The 21628-nt window shown below is 38.4% G+C and overlaps 1 protein-coding gene across 1 annotated transcript in view; it reads left to right on the forward strand.

Moving 5' to 3' along the window:
* IMPG1 (interphotoreceptor matrix proteoglycan 1) overlaps positions 1-21628 on the forward strand; it is a 60160-nt gene that overhangs the window by 21987 nt on the left and 16545 nt on the right. The window contains exons 7-12 of the mRNA XM_074578346.1: positions 2810-2956; positions 5945-6003; positions 8787-8807; positions 10208-10461; positions 11901-11977; positions 12477-13014. Coding sequence (XP_074434447.1) covers positions 2810-2956; positions 5945-6003; positions 8787-8807; positions 10208-10461; positions 11901-11977; positions 12477-13014 — 1096 coding nt within the window. The remainder of the gene's footprint in view (positions 1-2809; positions 2957-5944; positions 6004-8786; positions 8808-10207; positions 10462-11900; positions 11978-12476; positions 13015-21628) is intronic.

Here is a 21628-nt window from a genome sequence, read left to right on the forward strand (position 1 = left end):
AGTAGAAAGTATAAAAATACGTCAGCCAGCTTTTATGCAGAGTCTTCATTCTTTTAATGAGGGTCCTGTATGTTGCACCATTTTGTAACCTTGTTCTTCATCAGAAAATGTAAAGATGCATACCTTCTGAGCTTTCCACAGCACAGGGGACAGGACTGGACAGCCAGCCAGCTGTCAAACAGGGAATCTCCGCTATGTCTCCTCAAAGCAGCCATGCAGCATGGCTCTGGGGGCTAGCCCCGCCTCCACAGGTTTACAGCAGCCACCACAGGTTTACAGCAGCCACCACAGCCCATAGGTTACGTCTGAGACGGGTTGGGGGTGAGCAGAGGGGCTGTTATTTTCCCTGTCCCGGCTGCTGTGCATGGGGGTGGCAGGCAGGCGGCCCTGGCCTCAGGGCAGCTGCAGGGAACCTTCCGGAACCTCCCTCTGGAAAGAGACCAAGGCCTCACCAGGGGCCCGGGGCCTCAGGTAGACGCCGCTGCTGAGGAGCCCCAGGTGGGAGCCAGCCCCTTGCATTTCCCCTCTGCTTTGCTCTGAGATTTTTTTTTTCAATTTCTAAAAAGTTTGCCCTTCTAGAGCAGCTCCTCAAAAAGCCACTGTGGGGTCTTTTTTGGTTGTGTGTGTGTACAGGCTGTAGGAAGAGGCCCGTGACGCCTCTTCCCCGCTGGGGTTAATTCAAGGTCTCGACAACAATGCCAAGAATTTGAGGGCAGAAATGCTGGCCAAAGCCTCACCCATCACGGCCCTGGCAATTTGCTACCATTCTCCATCCCGCCTGTGCAAGATTCTCAGCTCCGGCACAGGAATTGCCTGGGAGTGATCCCAGATAAATGCTATTTTTATTGTCCAAAATGATTACCTCCTCACGATCTAAGAAAGCAAAATAATCTAAATATTCTCAACGGTGTATTACCTACCTGTATCATAGCTGTCGGAGCGAAAGAGCAGATAGAATATGAGGAAAAAATGCTTTTTAAATCACTTATTTGTGATGTTTGAGATGTACCGGGAGATTGGCATTAACCAGTTCCTCCATGTTATAGGTCTCCTTGTTCTTTCTCAGCCCAGTCCTTTGTGACCAGGTCCCTAAAGTCTGGCTCCTCAAAAGTCATAGGGCAGTTATATGGAAAGTGCATATTCCTTAATCTTCTGTTTATATGATAGAACATTACAGAATGCTCTTTCTTTAACTGATGAGCCAAGTTTTTATATACAACACAAAACATATGTTCCTCTAAAACGGAGGCATCCTGAGAAATGACTTAGCAGAGCTGAGTTACGCAGACTCAGTGGGTGCAGAAAGTGTTCTCCTGTTGCACTCATTCTTTATTATATTAACATCTTCTTTTTTCTCTTATCCCCGACACACCATAATTGCACATATTTCTTATTCTGCTTATTCTTGGAAGCTATCAAAACCTAGTTGTTATGTATGGCACAGATGTCTCTAGCAGCCTTGTGCCAACCCACCTGGCAGCAGAAGTGGAAACCCCACCTCTCTGTGGGGATCAGGCTGATGAGCTTGCTGCTCTTTTGGGCCAGTTTCTTCTTGATAGTTGTTTTGCTCTTGTTGTGTTTGTTTGTTTATCCAAGGTATAAAAAGCCTGGCTGAGAGCAGAATTGTCCTTGAGCAAATAAAAATACAAAAAAGTGTTTAAAGAATACAGAATATGTAAGTATTGCTAATAAGTATAAACACACAATGTGTATGCAGTACATGCGGTAAAGAAAAACTTGTTTTGTGTTCCAAGACCTTCATATTTTTAGCAGGAAAACTTTATAGAACCCTGAAAGGTTTTATTCAGAAAAAAACAAAGGTCTTTTTTGTGTAATAATATGCATTAGCAGTGGAATGCAGGGATGGTATGTGTTAGCTTTAGTAACAAGATTTGTGAGGAAGGACTGACAGATTGGCAGAAGGTAGGAGTTTCCTGGGTAGCCTCCCTGCATTACCTCTTCAGGTACTTGCATTCCACGACTTGAAATTTGAAGCTCAGCCCTGTTTGTGAATAATGAAAAAGGGATACCTCCTGATCTTAAAATTAGCAAATGTGTATTGCTATATCTAAGATGAGTTAGGAAATCTTTTGGAATGCACCCATAGTGGCTCTCCTCCTTGTGGCCAGCACATCGTAGCCTACAAATGAATTGGCTTTTGGAGTTTAACGTTATTAAAGGAAAAAATTAGCAAGTGTAAGCCAAAACTGCAAATAGTGTCAGGAAACAATAAACAAAATAAGAGTACTTTTAATAGCAGTAAAGTCAGCTGCACAGTAAAGATGTAACACAGGTAGGGCTAATTCTACTTTATTATCAGTAAAAACCAAATGCAGATGTCTGAACATGAAATAGTAACAGAGAGTCTGGCAGTCTGCTCTGGTTGACCATCGGTATTCTGAGGGCAGGAAAACAACCCGCTTTTAGCATTTGCTTCTCACTCTCCTTCATGTCCCACTCTTTCCTCCAAAGTAGCAAGTAAAACTATATGAGTTTAGTGATGATGGAAAAAAGAAGACTTGGTAATAGTCTCTGTGCAAGAAATGGCTTGATTCTTTTCATCACCTTCATTTATGCATATCAAAGGCAATTCTCAAGTCACAGTAATAGAAACTTGTTTGCAAAGGCAGAAGAATTAAGCCAACAGATGTGGCTAGAAACCCTCGCCTTTTGTAGGATATAGTTCAGAAAGTTATTTGGGTGGAAGGCTTAAAAGAGAACTCTTCTACATATTGAATACTGAAATGTAGGGAAAAAATCACTTTGTTTTATTTCTCCCCTTTTTTTTTCCTCTACTCTTCTTTTCCAGGAGCTGGGAACAAATACAGTCCCAGAACTGCCTGTGGAGCAAATGGTAGAATTCAGTGTCACTCTCACTGATCAGGAGTACACACCTGAACTCAATGATCCCAACTCCCCACAGTACCGACAACTTGCTGCCAAATTTCAGCTACAGGTAAGGAGGCTGAGTGAATGCCAAAATGTTGGCTTTGTACCTTGACTGAGATTCTTAATATGAAATTACCTTCACTGTGAAACAGAACTAGAATCTACTGCCTTCATTTGAAACAGATAATTCCTGTTGTCTCAAGACCTTCAGTTTTTCTTCATGTATAGACAGCTTTTCCCCTCTTTTGGGCCATCTGTTCAGCCACCAAGCTAACAGGACAATGTCTTTGTCAGCAGTAGAGCTTCAGATACTGATGAACAGGGTAACTTTAGGAGTATCATTTGGGCTTAATCAGGAATTCATGGACAGTATTTTGTCATAATTTAATTTCTACAATAAACCTAATGAAAAATGTAATATAAATGTTAAAAGTAATTAGCTACTATTGTCTGAACTGTTCTTCAAAGGACTTCCAGTCATTTTGTTGTGCATTACTTCAGTTTCTGTAAGAACTGGAACATCTGTGGTGTTTTCATATAATTAATAATATTAACTGAATGTTTAGCTATCAATTCAATAGATGGCAGTTAATGACTTGAGGATCCCAAAAGGTTTTCTTCATAAAATTAACTAAAGCTTCACATAAGTTTCATGAGCATTCCTTAGTGCAAGCCGTTTCACTATTCCGGTTCAGTTTCAGATATGCATAGAAAAAAGGTGAAGGATGTACTGGCAGAGATGATAAAAATGTGGCTTCTCTGGAGATTTCCACTGTTATCCTCAAACATAACTGCTTGCAGACTTTGTTTACTACACACATAATGATGTAATTTTGCAACCTGACTTTTATTTCATTAATTTCATTAATTTCACTAATAGGACAGGGTGAAATGCAAAGTTTTTTGATTGTTAAATTTTTGGTTTATTGTCATGAAATTTTATCTGTCACTTTAAAAAAAAGCAATGTTGAATAGAAAATTATGTGTAGTCCAGTACCATGAAATACACCTGACGTCATGGAGGAAGCAAAGGACAATTTTGATACAAGACAGTTTTACAGGTGCACTCAAAGAGTGAGAGTGAGGAGATTAGATTCAGAATTAAAACCTCATCCAGCTACATGAGCTCCTGCACAAATTCCAGAGAAGCCCTTGCAAAGGCTGGGGCCATGGAGTTCCGAGCCCAGTTTCTAATTCATTCCAAGACACAGCAAGAGGGAAGAGTTATGGCAGACATTACAGTGCAAGTACATCTCTATGCCACAGCAGACGCTTAAAATTGCATGAAAAACAGTATTCAGATTCAGGTGCTTATGATACTCTGAGAATCAAGATTTATTTGGCAAAAGTAGGGAATAGGAAGCTACACATGTGCATAGAGTTAAAAGAAAGCATCAACTTCATTATGGTATAAAGAGAGCCAAGAAGAGATTGAATAAAGCCCATGCCAAGAGTCAGCTGTTAGAACATGGCTAAAATGGGATTCAGTTGCCTAAACATGGACATCTAGTGCCTTTTTAGGTGCCCCAGGTTATCCAACACATGTGCAGGGACTTCTCAAATCTGAGAGCGCTACACCCTTTTGAACCAGCAACTGAGCAGAAAATGATCTTAAACCATCTGAAATTACAGCGCTTGCCTAAATTCAGGAAAATGAATTGCATACTAGTGATTTAGGCCCTTAATCTCCATTACTTTCAGTGAGTGTTAGTCACGTGAATAAATCTTCCCATGGTCCAATTGCTACTTCTGCACCACTTTTCCTACGTCAGACCAAGATCAAAATGAAGTATTTTCCTCAGCTCCTTTCCTACTGTCCTCTGGGCAAAAGGAGTGTAGATGGTAGGCCATTTTCTGCACTAGACTTCAGCTTCTCTTCTGCTTGCTGCAATGAAAAAGCCATCGAGGCTGATACAGTGTGGCTTATACTTAGTACTGTGATAATATACTGATCTTCTGCTACTTCTTCTTCACCTAACCTACATGAGATGCAGAGAAAGCTTTGGGTCTCACTGCCCATTCCCTACCAGTTCTGACAAACTCTCACACATGAATGAATAAGTTTTAAATGTGTGCTGGGTTTGTACGGAATCACATAGCTGAGGAAAGATCTCCACATTAGTTCGTATACTTTTTAAGTGATATGATGAATTAAAAGGCTTTTCCACTTCTTTTCAAGTGCCGAAGTCCCTCGACTTCACAGGCTTTGGTTGCAGATGAAAGACAGACAATGTTTTGCCTGGTACTTAACATGACCAGGAAGAGAATCAGAAAGGAACCGTGGAACTGTGCGTTTTAAGCAAATCCCTTTCCTCTGATATTGTAGGTGTGCATAAAATATTTAATTTCATTTAGCGGTATAAATGTTGCTACAATTGGAAAAGACCAGAAGGTCAATCAGCTCAAAGATCTCAAAACATTGTTAATTATTGAGGTGCTGATAAAAACACTTATTATCCTAAAGTCTGAAAAACGTATACAGAATTCACCTTTTCTGCTCATTGTTTATTCTTTATGTCGTCTCTTCTATTCAAAGCCATCTAACTGTGCAATTGATTACATTAGAACTAAAAATATATAAAATTATTCTATTTGTACAAGACAGTCATAACTGTTGAATTTATAAATGATTTGTCAAATAATCTAAATCCATCTGCATTTGGTTATTTCTACATAATTAACAATTTACAGTTAAGGTGACTTGAATCACAAAATTATTCATGAACCAAAATTGCTGAAAATGAGTAAAACATTTGATTCATGTTGCTTGACTTGCTCTATTATGAATTAGATTATCACTGATTTACATAATTACATTACTAAAAAAAGCTGTATTTTGTACTTCTTTTTGCCTGTTAACAGGTAATACAGGCAGCATATACAAACCAAATATCACGTTTAAGTTGAGCAACAATGATACCACAAAGGGGACAGCTGAGACTCTTTCCTAAAGCTCTTTCTGAAATATGAAAAATATTGTCTAGGTAGCCCACCTGTGCTTGTGTTTTAGGGGTACAATTTACGCTGAATTAATGATTTTAATGTTTTTCTATAGATGCAAAAAATATTTGAGAAACTTCCAGGATTCAAGGAAATCCGCGTATTAGGATTTAAGTAAGTATGAAAATCTGACTCATTTTTCCAATGGCTACTAGGATTCTCCTCATCCTTCTTTCCATCCAACATGAAGAGACCTATATAATAGTGGGGTGTGCATTGCTATAAACAGAAAATAGATTTCCAGGAGCAACACAGAGACAAGATGGAGAGAAGCGCAAACACATCCCAAGTGAGACTATGAAGTTTTTGAATCACTAAGTAGAAGTGGCTTTCGTTCCCTGAGGGGTGAAGTAATCAGTAAATCCTTTGAAATTGTTTGCCAGTAAAATTATATTGGGGACTTTATCAAATGACAAGGTAAAGAGAGTTAGGAGTATGATTATTTAGGTGCCTACTTTTTTTGTGCGTGGATCCTGTGCCCTTCATAGATCACAGTGAAGTTGCCTTGGCAAGGGAAGGTTGCAGGAGGATAGATGTTCACCCATATAAAACTTTTCCAATAGGTATTTCCCAGGTGTTTCAAACAATTAAAAATGTTTCCTTTTTTAACAAATCTGTATTCTGTCTTGCCATTTTAGTTTTAGCTTCCTTGTACCTTTACTGCTAATACAAGCTACTGTGTATTTTTTCAATAAAGAATCTACAGGTGAGGGGGGACCAAAACGTGACTGTTTGATATGATTATGCTTCTATAGATAGGAGCACATTATATAAAGAATCAAGGGAAAAACAAATTACTAATAGTAAGAAATAACATAAAATTGAAAGGGAATAAAGAGCAGGAAAAAACACATAAATTCTTGTGTGCTTATGGCACAACATCAGGTCCTTCTAGCAATATTTAATACATGTGGAAGAACATTCATATCGCAATGCAATTTTAGAGAAGAGCATACTTCTTCCTAGTTTTCTCTGCAAAATGGCTGGGGGAAAGGAGAGACAATAGCAAAATAGAGTGAAAATTAGTTTTTTACATTTTGATAATGAAAGTAAAAAAAGAAAAAGCTGGCTACTGCAGAACAAGCAGAGAAAATCTATAGTAGCATCTCACACTTACAATTTGCAATAACTAACCTCTTTCAGTTGTGACTCCAGATCTGGGATCCATTTCTGTTTACTATCTTGGTTTTAGGAGCTGATATGAAAGTATAATCATCAATGTGGAAGACCAGGATTGCTTCCCACCATCTAGGAATTTAGTTAGCGCCTGAGAGTTAAAGGTCAGCAAAGACAGGTGGTGTTGTCCATTCTCCCTTAGCCATTGTGACTTCCGGTCACAAGTGGTGTCCCTCAGGGCTCGGTGTTGGGGCCAGCTCTCTTTAATATCTTTATCAATGATCTGGATGAAGGGATCGAATGCACCCTCAGTAAGTTCGCAGATGACACTAAACTGGGCGGGCGTGTTGATCTGCTTGAGGGTAGGTTGATTCTGCAGGGGGATCTGGACAGGCTGGACCGATGGGCTGAGACCAATGGTATGAGGTTCAACAAGGCCAAGTGCCAGGTCTTGCACTTGGGTCACAACAACCCCATGCAGCACTACAGGATTGGGGCAGAGAGGCTCGAAAGCTGCCCGTCAGAAAAGGACCTGGGAGTGTTGGTTGACAGCCGGCTGAATATGAGCCAGCAGTGTGCCCAGGTGGCCAAGAAGGCCAACAGCATCCTAGCCTGTATCACGAAGAGCGTGGCCAGCAGGACTAGGGAAGTGATCATCCCCCTGTACTCGGCACTGGTGAGGCCCCACCTCGAGTACTGCGTTCAGTTTTGGGCCCCTCGCTACAAGAGGGACATTGAGGTGTTGGAGCGTGTCCAGAGAAGGGCTACAAAGCTGGTGAGGGGTCTGGAGGACAAACCTTATGAGGAACGACTGAGGGAGCTGGGGTTGTTTAGCCTGGAGAAGAGGAGGCTGAGGGGAGACCTTATCACCCTCTACAACTACCTGAAAGGAGGTTGTAGAGAGATGGGGGCTGACCTCTTCTCCCTGGTGACAAGTGATAGGACGAGGGGAAACAGGTTCAAGTTGTGTCAGGGGAGGTTTAGATTGGATATTAGGAAACATTTTTTCACTGGAAGTGTTACTAAACATCGGAATAGGCTGCCCAGGGAGGTGGTGGATTCACCATCCCTGGAGGTGTTTAAAAAAAGGGTAGATGGGGCACTTAGGGACATGGTTTAGAAGTGGCTTTTGTCAGGGTAGGTTAAAGGTTGGACTTGATGATCTTAAAGGTCCCTTCCAACCTCAGCAATTCTATGATTCTATGATTCTATATTGCTACATATATTAGCAGCATTTTACACAAGGCAATATGGAAGGGCAACAGTAGATATGTGCTAGAGAATTCATGAGGGAAAATAACAGGGCATTATATTACAGAAGGTCAACATCAGCATGTCTTCCGGAGGTAATTAATAGGTCAAGTTACCCCTGTGACTAGGATCTGAGTAGGCACCATCTATGGTCACAGTAATAGTCGTTACTACTGTCACAGGTGTTCATTGCCACCATAAAGATATAGATTAGCAATGAAAAATTGCACTATTTGTAGTGGGAAATAGGAAATCGGGTATCTCAAACTATCACAGTAAAATAAAATTTGTGTTTCCTCACTCAAAAAATGGAGATTCCCAGTGTTTGGAAGGGAAAAATGTGTAATGATGGAGAGTAGGCTGTCATTTTCACACAGAGATAAAAATTATAGATGACACATAGAAGATAAGATAAATTGTCAAAAGGTGGTTTTGATGTACAACTGATTGATTTACTGGTATACCTGAATTTTTGTTTTTCTTTCTTTTGCAATCCTTTATCACACCCTTTCTTTTGTGATGAAATGAAGACAGAAGAAGGAGAAAGATGGGTAATTTGTCTGTAATTCATAATTAAGATTAATTATTTTATAGACTATTTGATGTAGATAGATACATTAATAAATGTTCTTCAACTTGATGTGGCAAAGCAAATTGATTTGTGCCCTGCCTAAGTGCAAAATCTGTGATATAAAGCAGCAGGGACAGCTCTTACCTTAATCTGAAAGGTGCATATAATCAAATTTTGTCAGGATCTCTCTGAAGGAAAGAAAATTGTTTGACCTAAGCAAATTCACATTCAGATGAGTAGAATTCAAATTCTCAGTCATAAACAGAAAGTGAAAAAAGAAAGGGAAACTTCATATTTAAATTTCTATTTTTGATCCGCTGTTTCCTAGCTGTTTCCTATTTGCATATACACATTATCTTCAATAAGTATGGAGATTTTGATTTGTTACCTACATTACCAGGCCAGAGAGAATGGCAAAGAGACCAGTTACTAGCTTGATAAAATGCAGGGAGCTTTTGACTGGTAATACAAACAGCTACAGAGTCTTTTGTTGTTGCTTAAAAGTGCTGCTGGAGAACAATTTGTCTGTCAGTTCCCAGAATTTCTCTTTTACTCATAGTTTAAAAGGAAGAATTGTCTAGTGCTTTTCCTGAATTCTTGCAATGTCATATAAATGTAAATGCATAGCATGCACTAAATAAAGTGAAATTCCTCTCTCTCCAGTTATTTGATATTATAAAAAGAAACATAGTGGAGTACAAATGTTTTACAATGTACTCATTATTTTTCATTTTAATTAGGTGAATTTAGCATTTATGAAAAGAAATGTATTAACAGGTGTGAACATTTGAGACTTCTGTTAAACAAGTACATCTAGGGAGAAGCTATACACATTCATTTGGATTTGGAAAGGCTGATTCCTGTTGTGAAATGTGATTTGCTTGCCACATTAGCTAACTTTCTTGCTGTTCTTCAAAAATGAGTAACATGACAGGATTTTTGCTTATCTGTAGTTTTATGAACTGTCTAATCCCTTTTCATAGGTTCCTGTGTAGTTAATAGGTGATTATGTCTTCTAGTAACATCCGCATGCATTGATGACTGTTTGAACCAATAATCAATGACTTCAAACTATACCACCAGTTCTACAGTCTCTGAGTAGTCAGATTAAACCAGATTATGTTAGAATATTTTTATAATTTTCTTCAATATTGGAATTTTTATTAAAAATTATGCATAGAAGAAAAAAGATTAGGTATAGCAAAAGTAATTTGAAGATGACAGTCTCATTAGAAGGAAGTGTATCTGCATTATTTTTAGAGAAGATAGTATGTTATGGTTGTATATATTTTTGTTTGTTTATTTGTTTGTTTTTAAAATCAGTCCTCAGCCAGTAACTGATTTTGCTGCACTGGTCATTTTTGCATCTTCTCCTTGCAGATCAAGCAGCACTGTAGCACGATATGTTGTAAACTTTGAGAGAGATGGCTCAGAAATCAAAAGCACAGCAGATGACATCTCAACTATTGGATCTAATAAAGTTGAAAACGAAAAAATGCCACTTTCTCCCAACGAAGAGGGGGAGATATCAGCAACTAAACTCACAGTAACAGACCTTCAGCAACTGGTTGCCATCGCGCTCCACGAAGACCAGTCCCTGCCAGTGGACCTTGGAACGCTTCAGTTTACTGATGGTCAGTAGGCAGGCCGGTGCCAGGCACAAGTCTGAGCCTTGCCCTTTCAAACTGATGCAATTTCAGTAAGGTCGCTTTTGCTTCTCTAACACATTGTTTTCATTTGATGTATCCCATTCTCCTCGGTGTTGCATAGCATCCAAAGTTAAATGCACAGATCCAAGTTAAATTTTATAGCAAAATGTGCGTTTACGATTTTACAGCCTAACTCCCAATCACATTGATGGATCTATTTCTTACTTTTTGTTTAGAAAATCTGGATATTTTGCACACTAAGACAAAAAGACTATGAATAATCACTATAACATTTTAATTTCCCAATGTGTCCCAGTATATATTATGTCCCATAATAAGACAAAAACTGGTAGCTTCCTCTAACATAAATTTAGCTTTCTGGAAGCTGTCTCGATTGTAAGCAAGCCATGCAACCTCCCAGTGAAGTCAGAGGAAGACACCTTAAAGATCCCCAGCTAAAATTGGTGATGCAAATCACACTGTAAAGGTGCATTTTTTCCCTGAAACACAAAGGCAATGTAGATGACAAGTCAGGTGTGAAGACCCCCAGCAGAAGGTTGAAAGGCTGCATCCTGTTCAGTAATCCAGCTAATAAATGTCCCCTTCAAGTCCATCAATGATTTTTTCAAAGCTAGCACAGCCCTAGTTTTGGGGAGGTGGGTTAAAAATACGGAAAATAATTTAAAATATTTTTTCATAAATATATTTACCAAAACAATCTTAAAAACACACAACAAATTTTAGCTGTGGTGTTTCATTTACAAATAGTAGCATTTTTGCCGGAAAAAAAAAAATTAAGACTAACTAATACTTTCTGTAAGAATAAAATGTAGATTAAAAGTACCAAGAAAAAAATTCATGGTTATAGAAAACTGTAATAATAACTATTTTAATCAACTTTTTCCCACTAGTTGTTTTTAATAACCAGTTTTAGAAAAACAGGTTGCATGCAAGTATGTTTAAAGAGTTCCTCTGTGGGGGTGAAGGGAGCAACTGGGCACTAAAGCCAAAACACTGAGAGTAACAATGGTGTGGACTCTGGGTGAAACTGAAAAGAATTTAGGCTTAATGAGCAACACAATATAATGACTCACCATAGCCCATGCAGATTTAACCGAGCAGTTCATACTTCAGCTGATTTTAAGCATTCATCCATGGTTCAGCTCTCTGCAGACCTATCCCATTTATACTAAACAAAGAGAACAAAGAATAATGCATATGAAATTCCTTTTTTCCTCAGAATTGCCAGTTTAAACGGAAATTTATGCCTCTTTCTTCTTAATGTGTATTTTTTTAAAATAGTTTTTGATGGAGAATAGTTTTAATACTCTTTTTTACTGAGTTGTTGTGTTTTGATCAGTTTTCATGTGCCACTGCTGAAGTATTGTGCTCTCTTTCTATTTTTTCCTTTTTTTTTTTTTCAGAATCTATTATACCACCTACTGATTTTGATAATGATATCCAGGGCATCGTCACTATACCTCTGGCAGGCCCTGATTTGGTGAGTTAAGACTGGTTGTTATATTTATTTATTTCCCCTTGAGAAATGAAATTAAACAGTGTTAAGATGTTCATAAATATACACAAAAAGGCTCTTATGCTAAAATACATCTCTACCGTTTGTAAATGCTGTAAGGATGAATGTTGTGGTGTTATACTGCAACAGAGATACTGTTTAGAGTTGTTACAGGCGAATGTTAGTGCCTGTTTACCTTTTGCAGTGTTAATTACAAAGTAAACAATGTTTCACCGGTTCAGTAGTACATCTTAATGACAGAAGGAGAGCAATTGACAGGGATAGTGAAAGTCTCTTTCTTTGACCATTTTTGAAATTACGGGCAGTGTGATTAGGATCACATGCACATGCCAAACATTTTATGCATCCCATGACTTCATGCTGAGTTAGCTGTTTGCAAGATCCTGTGGCCAAAGATTATTGGCCTTTTTAGTAATGAAAGTTAAATATAATAATGAAAGCTGCTTTTAAAAAACTTTTTCAGGAGGACTCCATGAGTCTGGAACTCCCACTAGGTTACCCCAGCCCAGCAACAGTGGGCCAAACAGGAGATCTCTTGGTCAATGAATTTACAACTGGAATCCCCGTGCTAAGTGGAGAGATCAGTGCTCCTGAAGACTTTAATAATTTTATTACATCTGAACCTATGTTCCCTACCAAACCCTCCAGAGGACCATTTCAGGACAAATCTCCTCCAAACACAGAAGATACCACTACTGATCACCAAAGTTCCACAGTGCCTTTCAGTGCTCTGGGTAGCACTAGCAGTCCTCCAAAACCAGAGGATTCCTATTTGCCTCCTCCAGCAGATGATTCTGATAGCAATGACTTAATCACCGATGGCTACGAGTTTCCAACAGAGCAGGCTACCATACTGGCAGTTTATACCACAGGTAGCTTTACCCCACCTAATCTCCTGCAAGCCGGAGATGAGAATCGTGAAGCTGAGGAGAAGAAAGAACTGACTGATATGACAGAACCACCTTTCAAGGAAGCTGACCAAGATAGTCTGTCTGGACAAGGTAAGACACAAAAGATTTTTCCATAAGAAAGAGTAGGAGAGATCCAGTTGTTATTACACATACAGTTATGTATAAGTACCGTAAGCATTCGTTTCAGTTGTGACAGAAATTTTTCTGGACCATCAAAGCTGAAAAACTTACATTTCTGATGCCCACTGCAGGAAAATCCTAATGTACCTAACTTCAAGGTTGTCAAAGCAAAATAATAAAGCAAGACCCAACCCAACAACAAATGCCTAAAGATAAGGCACACTTTCTACAGGGTTTAATGGTAAATATTCAAAAAGGCAGAACAAAAAGACATGTCAGGGGGAAAAAAAAAAAAGGAAATCCTAGGCTAACACAAACAATTATGGTATTTAAAACATTGAGTGTAAATTACTTTGGGTTCTACAGACAGATGTGGATGATAGCAGCAAGAGAGTCATGAAACAATTTATTCCAAGCAAAGAGTTCCACGAGTCAGAAAACTTTACATATCTACAGCTCTGATGAATGTAAGAACTTTTTAAAATTTCTGTGTTCAGTGTTTGTTTATTCAGTTTTAACCATACAGTAAGGTTTTTTAGAGGCACTCACAGATATGAGAAAAAACACATAATAAATCAAATAAGTATATGCATACATCTGGTGGAGAAAAGTCTGCATAATTTAGCCTTTAAAATTAAAAATACATGATAGACATGTTTCCCACAGTTATAAGAAAAGCGTTGCCCCTGCAGATGAAAAAAGTTCAAAGATACTAGTGTCATCTTTAGGTCACAAGCAAATTAGGCTTTCCCCTAAACAGCAAAATGTGAGTAAGGCTGCTGCTTCCATCACCACCAGCAGCAGCTTGGAAAGCCATGCTAGACACTGTGGAGAACTGTGGTGCGGGGGTAACTGGGTTGTGTGGAGCAGCAGCCTCCACTGGCAAAGCAGCGAGACCGTGGTTCCTGACGTTGCCCTACATCTGTCCCAGCTCTTGTCTGCTGCCTCTCCAGCTCCCCGGCCTGGCCTCACCAACTCAGTGTTAGGTCAGTATACTTTAATTTTACTTACACTTCAAGGAAGCCTGTGCTAGCTGTGTGACATGCAAGCGATTGCTACAAACACATGATGAATATTCAGACGTGTTTTGTCTCAGATTTTTGACTGACCCTCTCAACAGAAAAGCAGAGGGCAGGTAAGAACTTCATAGGAATCAGCAGGATTCTCTGAAGTCCACCATAGTCTCTAAGCAATACTAAAAAATCTACAAAGATGAAAAACAAAAACCAAATTCAGTGGTAAAATTGCCACATTAACTTGCACAACTACAGTCAGTGCTTCTGGATCACCAAGAATGTCATCCTCAAAGCTTGTGAGTTTGCTCCCTGCTTCAGGGAAGTCCTCTGCTCCTATAGGAGGCTCGGCTCTGCTCTGTCCCTGTTCCACCAGCTCCCTCGTTGCTCAGTCCTTGGCCTTTCATGTCCCACCCTGCACTCCAGAAGACTCTTGGAGTGAGCATAATGAACTTGCCTCGCCCCTTCAGGATGTTCCACCTGATCTGCCATGCCCAGGAACAGCAAGAAGGCACCTTCATCCCTGCTGCCTGGCCACATCCTGTAAGGCAAACAGGCAATGTTTGCATAGCTGATTGGAAATACCCCACTACATGGTGATAACATCCTTCACGATGAGCCCACACAGCAGAAATGTGAGATGGGGGAACGCCCATGTAGTGTACTGTCCAGAGTACTGTTCTTTCTGGATCCAGTAAATAATAAGATCAGCATTTTAAAGAACAAAGAATGTAAAAGCTGCCACTTGGGATCCTACACTAGTCAGGTCTGGACAGGGAAGAGCATAGCATATTCCGTGGTCGTGGTTTTCTACATGGTAGTTTATGTACCGAATACGAACTTTCTGTTCTATAGTCTTGCCTTTATACACAGAGTTCTGAAGTGAGAGAAAGGCAAATACTTTACAATTAGCAGTGATTTAGAGGTTAGAAAATCACTTCTTATAAGAACATTTACAACTAGTGCAAAAAAACTGCTTTTTTTCTACTGTCTGAGATGATACCTGTTCAGTGTTCTCTAGCGTCCTCTTTCTTCTTCATATATTTTCCCCTCTGGAGTCAACTCATCAATATCTCTTCTGCATGGTTAAATTACTTCTTCTCTTGGCAGTCTTGCTGTGACTCTGTCTTAAACAGTATGACCATTCAGAAAGGAAGCCACTTGTGTAACACATTAAACAGATTGGTATTTCAAAAACCAAGAAAATTTCAGCAGTAAAAAAAATACAAGCAAATGTATAAACAGGTGCAAGAGTTCATGAAGTCTGTAACAACAATAATGATATAGTTTTACTTCATAAACCATGAAAAGAGTTTTGATTTGTATTTGGTTTAATTGTAGCTACTAACAAACTAAACAATCCAGGTAAATGGTTATGCCAAAATCCTGACCAACATGGAGGTAGCAATATTTCTGGAGAAGTTATTCCAGAAGCATAGGACAAAATAAAACTAGCAGTAAAATACTTCATCTATTCTGTTGTACTACATCTCAGTCTCACCAACCTGGATCATCCTCAAGCTCTCAAGAAGGATTTTGAGAGAAGACGACTCTACAGGGTGTATCACAGAGGTTTTTTCTGTGAGAAAAAACACTGATGAGGAGTAGATGGTGGTCATATCTCTATATGTGTAACTGATAAGAACCTCCTTAATTTCCATAATTGCTCTCATGTTCACACAGCCTTGTTGTGAGTGGTCCCCTTTGATATCTCCCTCCTGCCCAACAGTTAATTTGATTGTGCGCTCCTCACTCAGTGCTGTTGCTAAGCAATCTCTAGAAAAACTCAGTTTTCTGGATGTTTGGAGATTCTTTCTGCCTCTGCTTCATCCCGAGCTGCCTAAGCACCATCGGTGCTTAGCATAGCTTTCTATTTGGCATGAACAGCATGGTCATGGAAAAGAAAACTCCATTACTTCTTGCAAGAACCGCTCTGGATGTTCCCAGGATTGGAATTCACCCATTCTTTGTGCCAGGAATGCTCACCAGTATTTTCACATCGATGGTAATACAGGGTAAGAACTCCTCTGTTTCCTTGCACGTTATTCTGTTTTTCTTATGTTTCTTTGAACAGAAACTGACATGCTTTTCTCAACGTTCTCCCCCATCAGCTCTTCTCTGTGCCATTTCATTTGTCGCTTGCCGCTTCAGATGTGCAAAGAACACTTTTCATGGAGGTGCTACTTCAGTCTGATGCTTGGACAAGTGAACAGGTAGGTCTAGCTATGTCATGTTCTCAGGCATTATATAGGGTATTGATTAGCCTAAAAATTATCTGTGAATTGAAGATGAAGCTGAATGTAAAAGTTTCAGCAGGCCCATATTAGGATATGTCAGATTTAAGAAAAAGTTCATATTATGTTCACTGTTGAGATAAAGGTAGAATTGCGTACTCGGAGTACTACACGTATCCTAAAGACTCCTAAAGATATTACAGTATGTGATTAGTATATGGCCAAAATTTAATGACCGTCTGCTGCTCAGCTAGCTCTGTGCTGGGGACAGCAGGTACAATTTGAATAGAACAAAACCTGCATCACATCTTCAAAACATACTTAAAAATGCTAAAATGAAATGACTAATCCAAGCAAAAAGGTACGAGAGAAACAGAGTACTATTTGCCTGATCTAAAACATCACTTGTTTAAGCTATCCAATCACTTCAGTTCAGTTTTACTTTGAGGTTAAGCTTAGCTTCCTTCAAATATGATTTCTTATTCATGCCCCCCAAATGCTCAATATAAATGCACATTAACCAAAACAAGTGAAACTTTACTTTGTATGCAATTGGTAATTCCAATGACTCATTGAAATTACTGTGTGAAGTACAGAAAACAATTTCTATTTCTGCTAAAAAAATTTGCTTATCCAGAGGCAAATCTTTTGAGCTACGTGTATAATGAAAAAAATTCAACACCTTATTCTCCACCTATGTAGGTAGCAGGAAGATATACCTCAGTGCTCTGCCACTTCACTCATACTTTTAAGTCTCTTCCCCAGACACAGGCACACATTGCTCTCCCGTTGTTGCCACAGGTGCACGCCTGGACCAGATGCTCATATTCTGCACAAACACTTGAGGTTTCTCTCTCACAAGGTCATCACTGTTACTAGTAAACTCCATTGCTCCTGCAGCTAAGTCTCATGTACCTCACGTGCTCCTTTTTAGGCTCTCAAAGCTAACTAACCTTCAGTACCTGTTTTCCAAATGCTATCACTTCTCCTATCATTAGCATTCCCCTGGCTATTATTCCCTTCCATGTTCAATGCTATTTCACTCCAAGCTAATCATGTCTTTCCCTCCAAATTCGCCATAATACTGCTGACTTAAAATCAGCCCACTACTCAAAACTTAAGCTTTTCCTTGGTTGCAGGTAACCCTCCACTACAAGTGAGACATAACATACATTATACAGGCTTGCTTACATTCCAGTCTCAGGCCACATCTTGTGTTAAAACCAATCCATGATGACCTTTCTGCTTACGTGCAGAGGCAAGATTTGAAGCTGAAAAGCTACGTATTAATGTCTTGAATAAAATTACTTGAAAACTTATGACCAATGCAGTAGTTAAATAAGAAAAATATTTTGAAACAAATAATACAGATTTTTAGGTTAAGGGTGCAAAATTACCCTTTGCCAGGTTAGAAATTAATGAAGCTAATGAAGTTTACATTTCATATAGTCCAGCTGGAGCAAATATCAGGTAAAGTGGCACTGTTGAGACTAACATGCCCTAAATAATGCATTCCCTTCACTCACTGAAAATCCTTGGTCTTGTTAGCTTTGAGAAATAACCTGTTATGATCAAATGGTACTAAAATTTTGATTTTCTAAAATTACTACAGTCCTCTCTTCAGAGGATTCAGTATCAGCATAAGAAGGTCCATTTTTGGTCAGCCTGGCATTTTTAATAATGAATTCCTTGTTAGGGGATAACTCATGCCACCTGTACTAGATAATTATAGGCAAGTTGTAACTTGTGTGCTCTGAATCACATCTCGGGATGGAGTTTTATGCGTCTGTGTAGTAGCTACTGAGAGGGCTTGGCCTTCCAACTTTGATTCTCTCAGACATATCTGAGATGCCTCACACAGATGGCACTGAAGCTGATATTATTTTAAGCTGTATGTCCTTCAATTTAAAAGATGCCACATAATTTAAAACTAACAGGCAAAAAGACATAAAAATCTTAAAAGAAGGCAAATTTGCAAAAATATTTATACTAAATTTAAAGGCTTTTGTGTTTGTGAAAATTTAGAATGTGCAAAACTCCTACCATGATAGATCTCATATATTTGCACATTGCAGTTTAAAAAAAAAAAAAAAAAAAAAAAAAGAAAAAAAAAGTTCTGGCTTCTTGTTAGAAAATAACAGCATTTTTTCCAATATGTTCTTAACATTGCTTTCTCAATGCAAGCTTATGGAAAAGTATACAGAGGAAAGGACTAAACACAATTTCAAGCAACAACAGCCAGGTGTAAGTTAGAAGGAGGCAGAAGTTTCACTTTCATTCTGTAGAATGGTAAGAGCATTATGTACGTCAGTGAGATCATTATGCTGGATGCAAATGAATTAGTTTCTTGTTCATTTTATTGCATTTATATGTTTAGGTTTCTTTTTCATTCTTTCCCAGTTGGTGGATTTTTTTTTAATTAAAGTACTGTAGGATATAATACTTGTAGAATAGTGGTGCCAATAACACATAATCGAGTTTACAGTCAAATTTTATACATGGCCAAATATTCCTTTAATAAACATCTTTATTGCCATGTAATTTGGAATTATGAGCTTTCAAGAAGAGTGGGAGGAGGGTTTTATTGGCACAGCAAAACCTGCCAGGGGTTGACTGAGAAAACAAGTGGAAGGTGTCCCTGCACATGGCAGGAGCTAGATGATCTTTCAAGTCCCTTCCAACCCAAACCATTCTATGATTCTATGATTCGATTACTCGTGAATGACATCTTCATACCTGAAGATTTCAATTCCTAAGCAATACTTTTCAATAAAAGTTGCCATTGTTTTGATTTCTTTTTCTAGAGATGAGGAGGAATGAGGCTGGAAAAATACTGCAGCAATAATACATTTCAGTCCTTTCCCCTAAATTTATACATAGCCTAGAGCTGTGGCTGAAGACCTGGCTAAACTTGGCTTAGATCATTAAGATAAGTTCCATTCTCATCCTGATTAAATATCCCTCATTTCAGAATTGGGCATTAGCTGCCACTCTAAAGTGAAACAATATAAGTCAAAATTATGCTGAACAATTCTTGAAGAATGTCAGAATATGCCTACATGATACTGCAAAGCTCCAATAAAGATAAAAGTAGTGTGGCTTGAGGAGAACGCGTGCCTGAAAGCATAAGGACAGACAACTTTGCTGGTGCTACACGGCAGGGCAGAAGACAATACACTCAGCATTGGGTTCAGTTACCAAAAAAAATAATTCTTCCTAGGCTAATGAAAAAGTTTCTCTTTATCCAGGCACGTCTATTACAATCCAGTTTTCTCCTCTTTTATTGACAATTTCTCTTTAAATTATTGTAAGGTTGGTGTTAGTTACACCTAGTATTTCTTTCATGTGGAGGGAGTAGGGTAGTTAACAGACAGCTAACTAGTCATTTTTTCCTTGTTTCAGTTTCCCATTATATCTCTAAGTTCTATGATCAGTGCCTTTTTTTGTTACAGTAACAAATAATGTTTCATCTTCATATTATCACTGCTACCCAACAACAGTTAAGAAAAGTTAAATGCAGTCCATTTACCTTAATCCAAACGTTTTACGTGACAACAATCCCAACTATTTATTTAAATGTCATTTTTTGAGAAAGTAGCATATGTCTTAAGACCTCTGCACCCCAGTTTTATATGAAGGTCTCTTGGGGAATTTCATAGTAGATTTACAGCTAAAGGCTGTTTGGATCTATTTTACTGTACTGTGTAGTTATTGCTGGTTTCACCATTTAAACTGCCTGCTCCCGAACAACAGTGCTCTGACTATTAGGAGCTGCTCAGATTCAGAATCCAACCATGATGGATGGATTTAACAAGCCAAGTCAGCACTAAGGCATCTGGGCCAAAGTCATTATCAATATCACTAAAATTGAAATGTATTCTTGCAATGGAACATAGTGTAAAACCAGTAGGATCTTCCCGGTTAAATATGTCCTTCCATCTCTCTCACAGTCACTTGTTCCATTTAAAAACTATGAGGAAAATCAGATTACCTACATCGAAGGCACATCAGTTTAGAAGAATAAAATACTCCTCGTTCTGTGACTTTCATTCCATTAATCCCATGGGTTTCACATATAAGTGACTATATTGTATAATGTGTGTTCAGTGGTTTAATTTTTCTCAGCAAGTTTTAAAGTGCTCATGTGATAAAAAGATTTTAAGAGTCATGGGTTTTAACTTTCTAATTTCATGTTTGTCTTTTCTGTTTTAGGTCCTTGGGCCAACACATTACTTGAATTTATAACATGTGACTTCTATTTTGTTTTAACCATTTTGCAAACTAATAAACTTCAATACCACAAAAATGTCTGATGGTCACATCACCTACAAAAATTTGCTCTTCTTTTTCCCATCACACAGTTGAGGAAAATAGAGAATGTGAGCAGGGATTTGGAGGGTACTTTCAATTCTGAAGGACAGATATTGTAACCTGGCAGATTTTGTGTCTAATCATTCTAAAGTAAAATAAATCAGAAATAGTATTCCAGGTTCTTCATTTGGGGAGCTCCAAAATCGTTACAGTGGCATGCGGGAGTATTGGCAACATTTAGATGAATGCTTCTTTGTGTTTCCAGGTGTTTGTAAAGCTTTAGGTTATTTTCACACATTTTACACTCATTGCTATTTTACACTCATTAAATAAATTTTTAAAATGTAATTATAGACCAGTCACCAATGGGCATAAGGGAATAAGACTCCTCCTGAAGCTATGGTTTTAAGCAAGATGTTTCTTACCCAACTTTGAGTCCATTCCTTTGTAGAAGTGTATTCATATTTGCAAATTCTCTGCTTCTCAGTTTTGCTTCTCTATTTAATTCATTGATGTGAATACCAATCAAGTCCAGACTTCTTTGTTTAGTATGGTGTCTTACTTGTTTGATATATGTTTTAATACAATTTTACTATGGTAGGAAATAGTGCAGAACTTCAATACAAAATAGCTTACAATGAATAACAGTCACAGCAGCCTCTGGCATTTTTAACGTTTTCATTGTTTCATTAGTAAATGTATTTACTAATTCCCCTACTTCTCAAGAGTCTTCTAATCTCAGTTGAATCACTTCTTTAGTGAGGACTTTAATCAGAAAACTGACTTTTAAAGTGCTTGAGTACTAGAATGTCATTTTATCTGGCAATCTCAGTAGCAGATGAGGTAAAGGTTCTGTAAATGGTAAAAGTGACTTGTCATTTTATGGAAGTAAACTACCACTGACCTACTGTCCATACAAGGTATCTAATTATACACTTGTCTGTTTGGTATTTTTATAAAACTCAGAAATACTGCCTTAACATGCAACTTTATAATCCCTTAATTACGAGTGTGAATACTGTTAAC

The sequence above is a fragment of the Larus michahellis genome, chromosome 3 (genome assembly GCF_964199755.1).
Source record: "Larus michahellis chromosome 3, bLarMic1.1, whole genome shotgun sequence".
NCBI lineage: Eukaryota > Metazoa > Chordata > Aves > Charadriiformes > Laridae > Larus > Larus michahellis.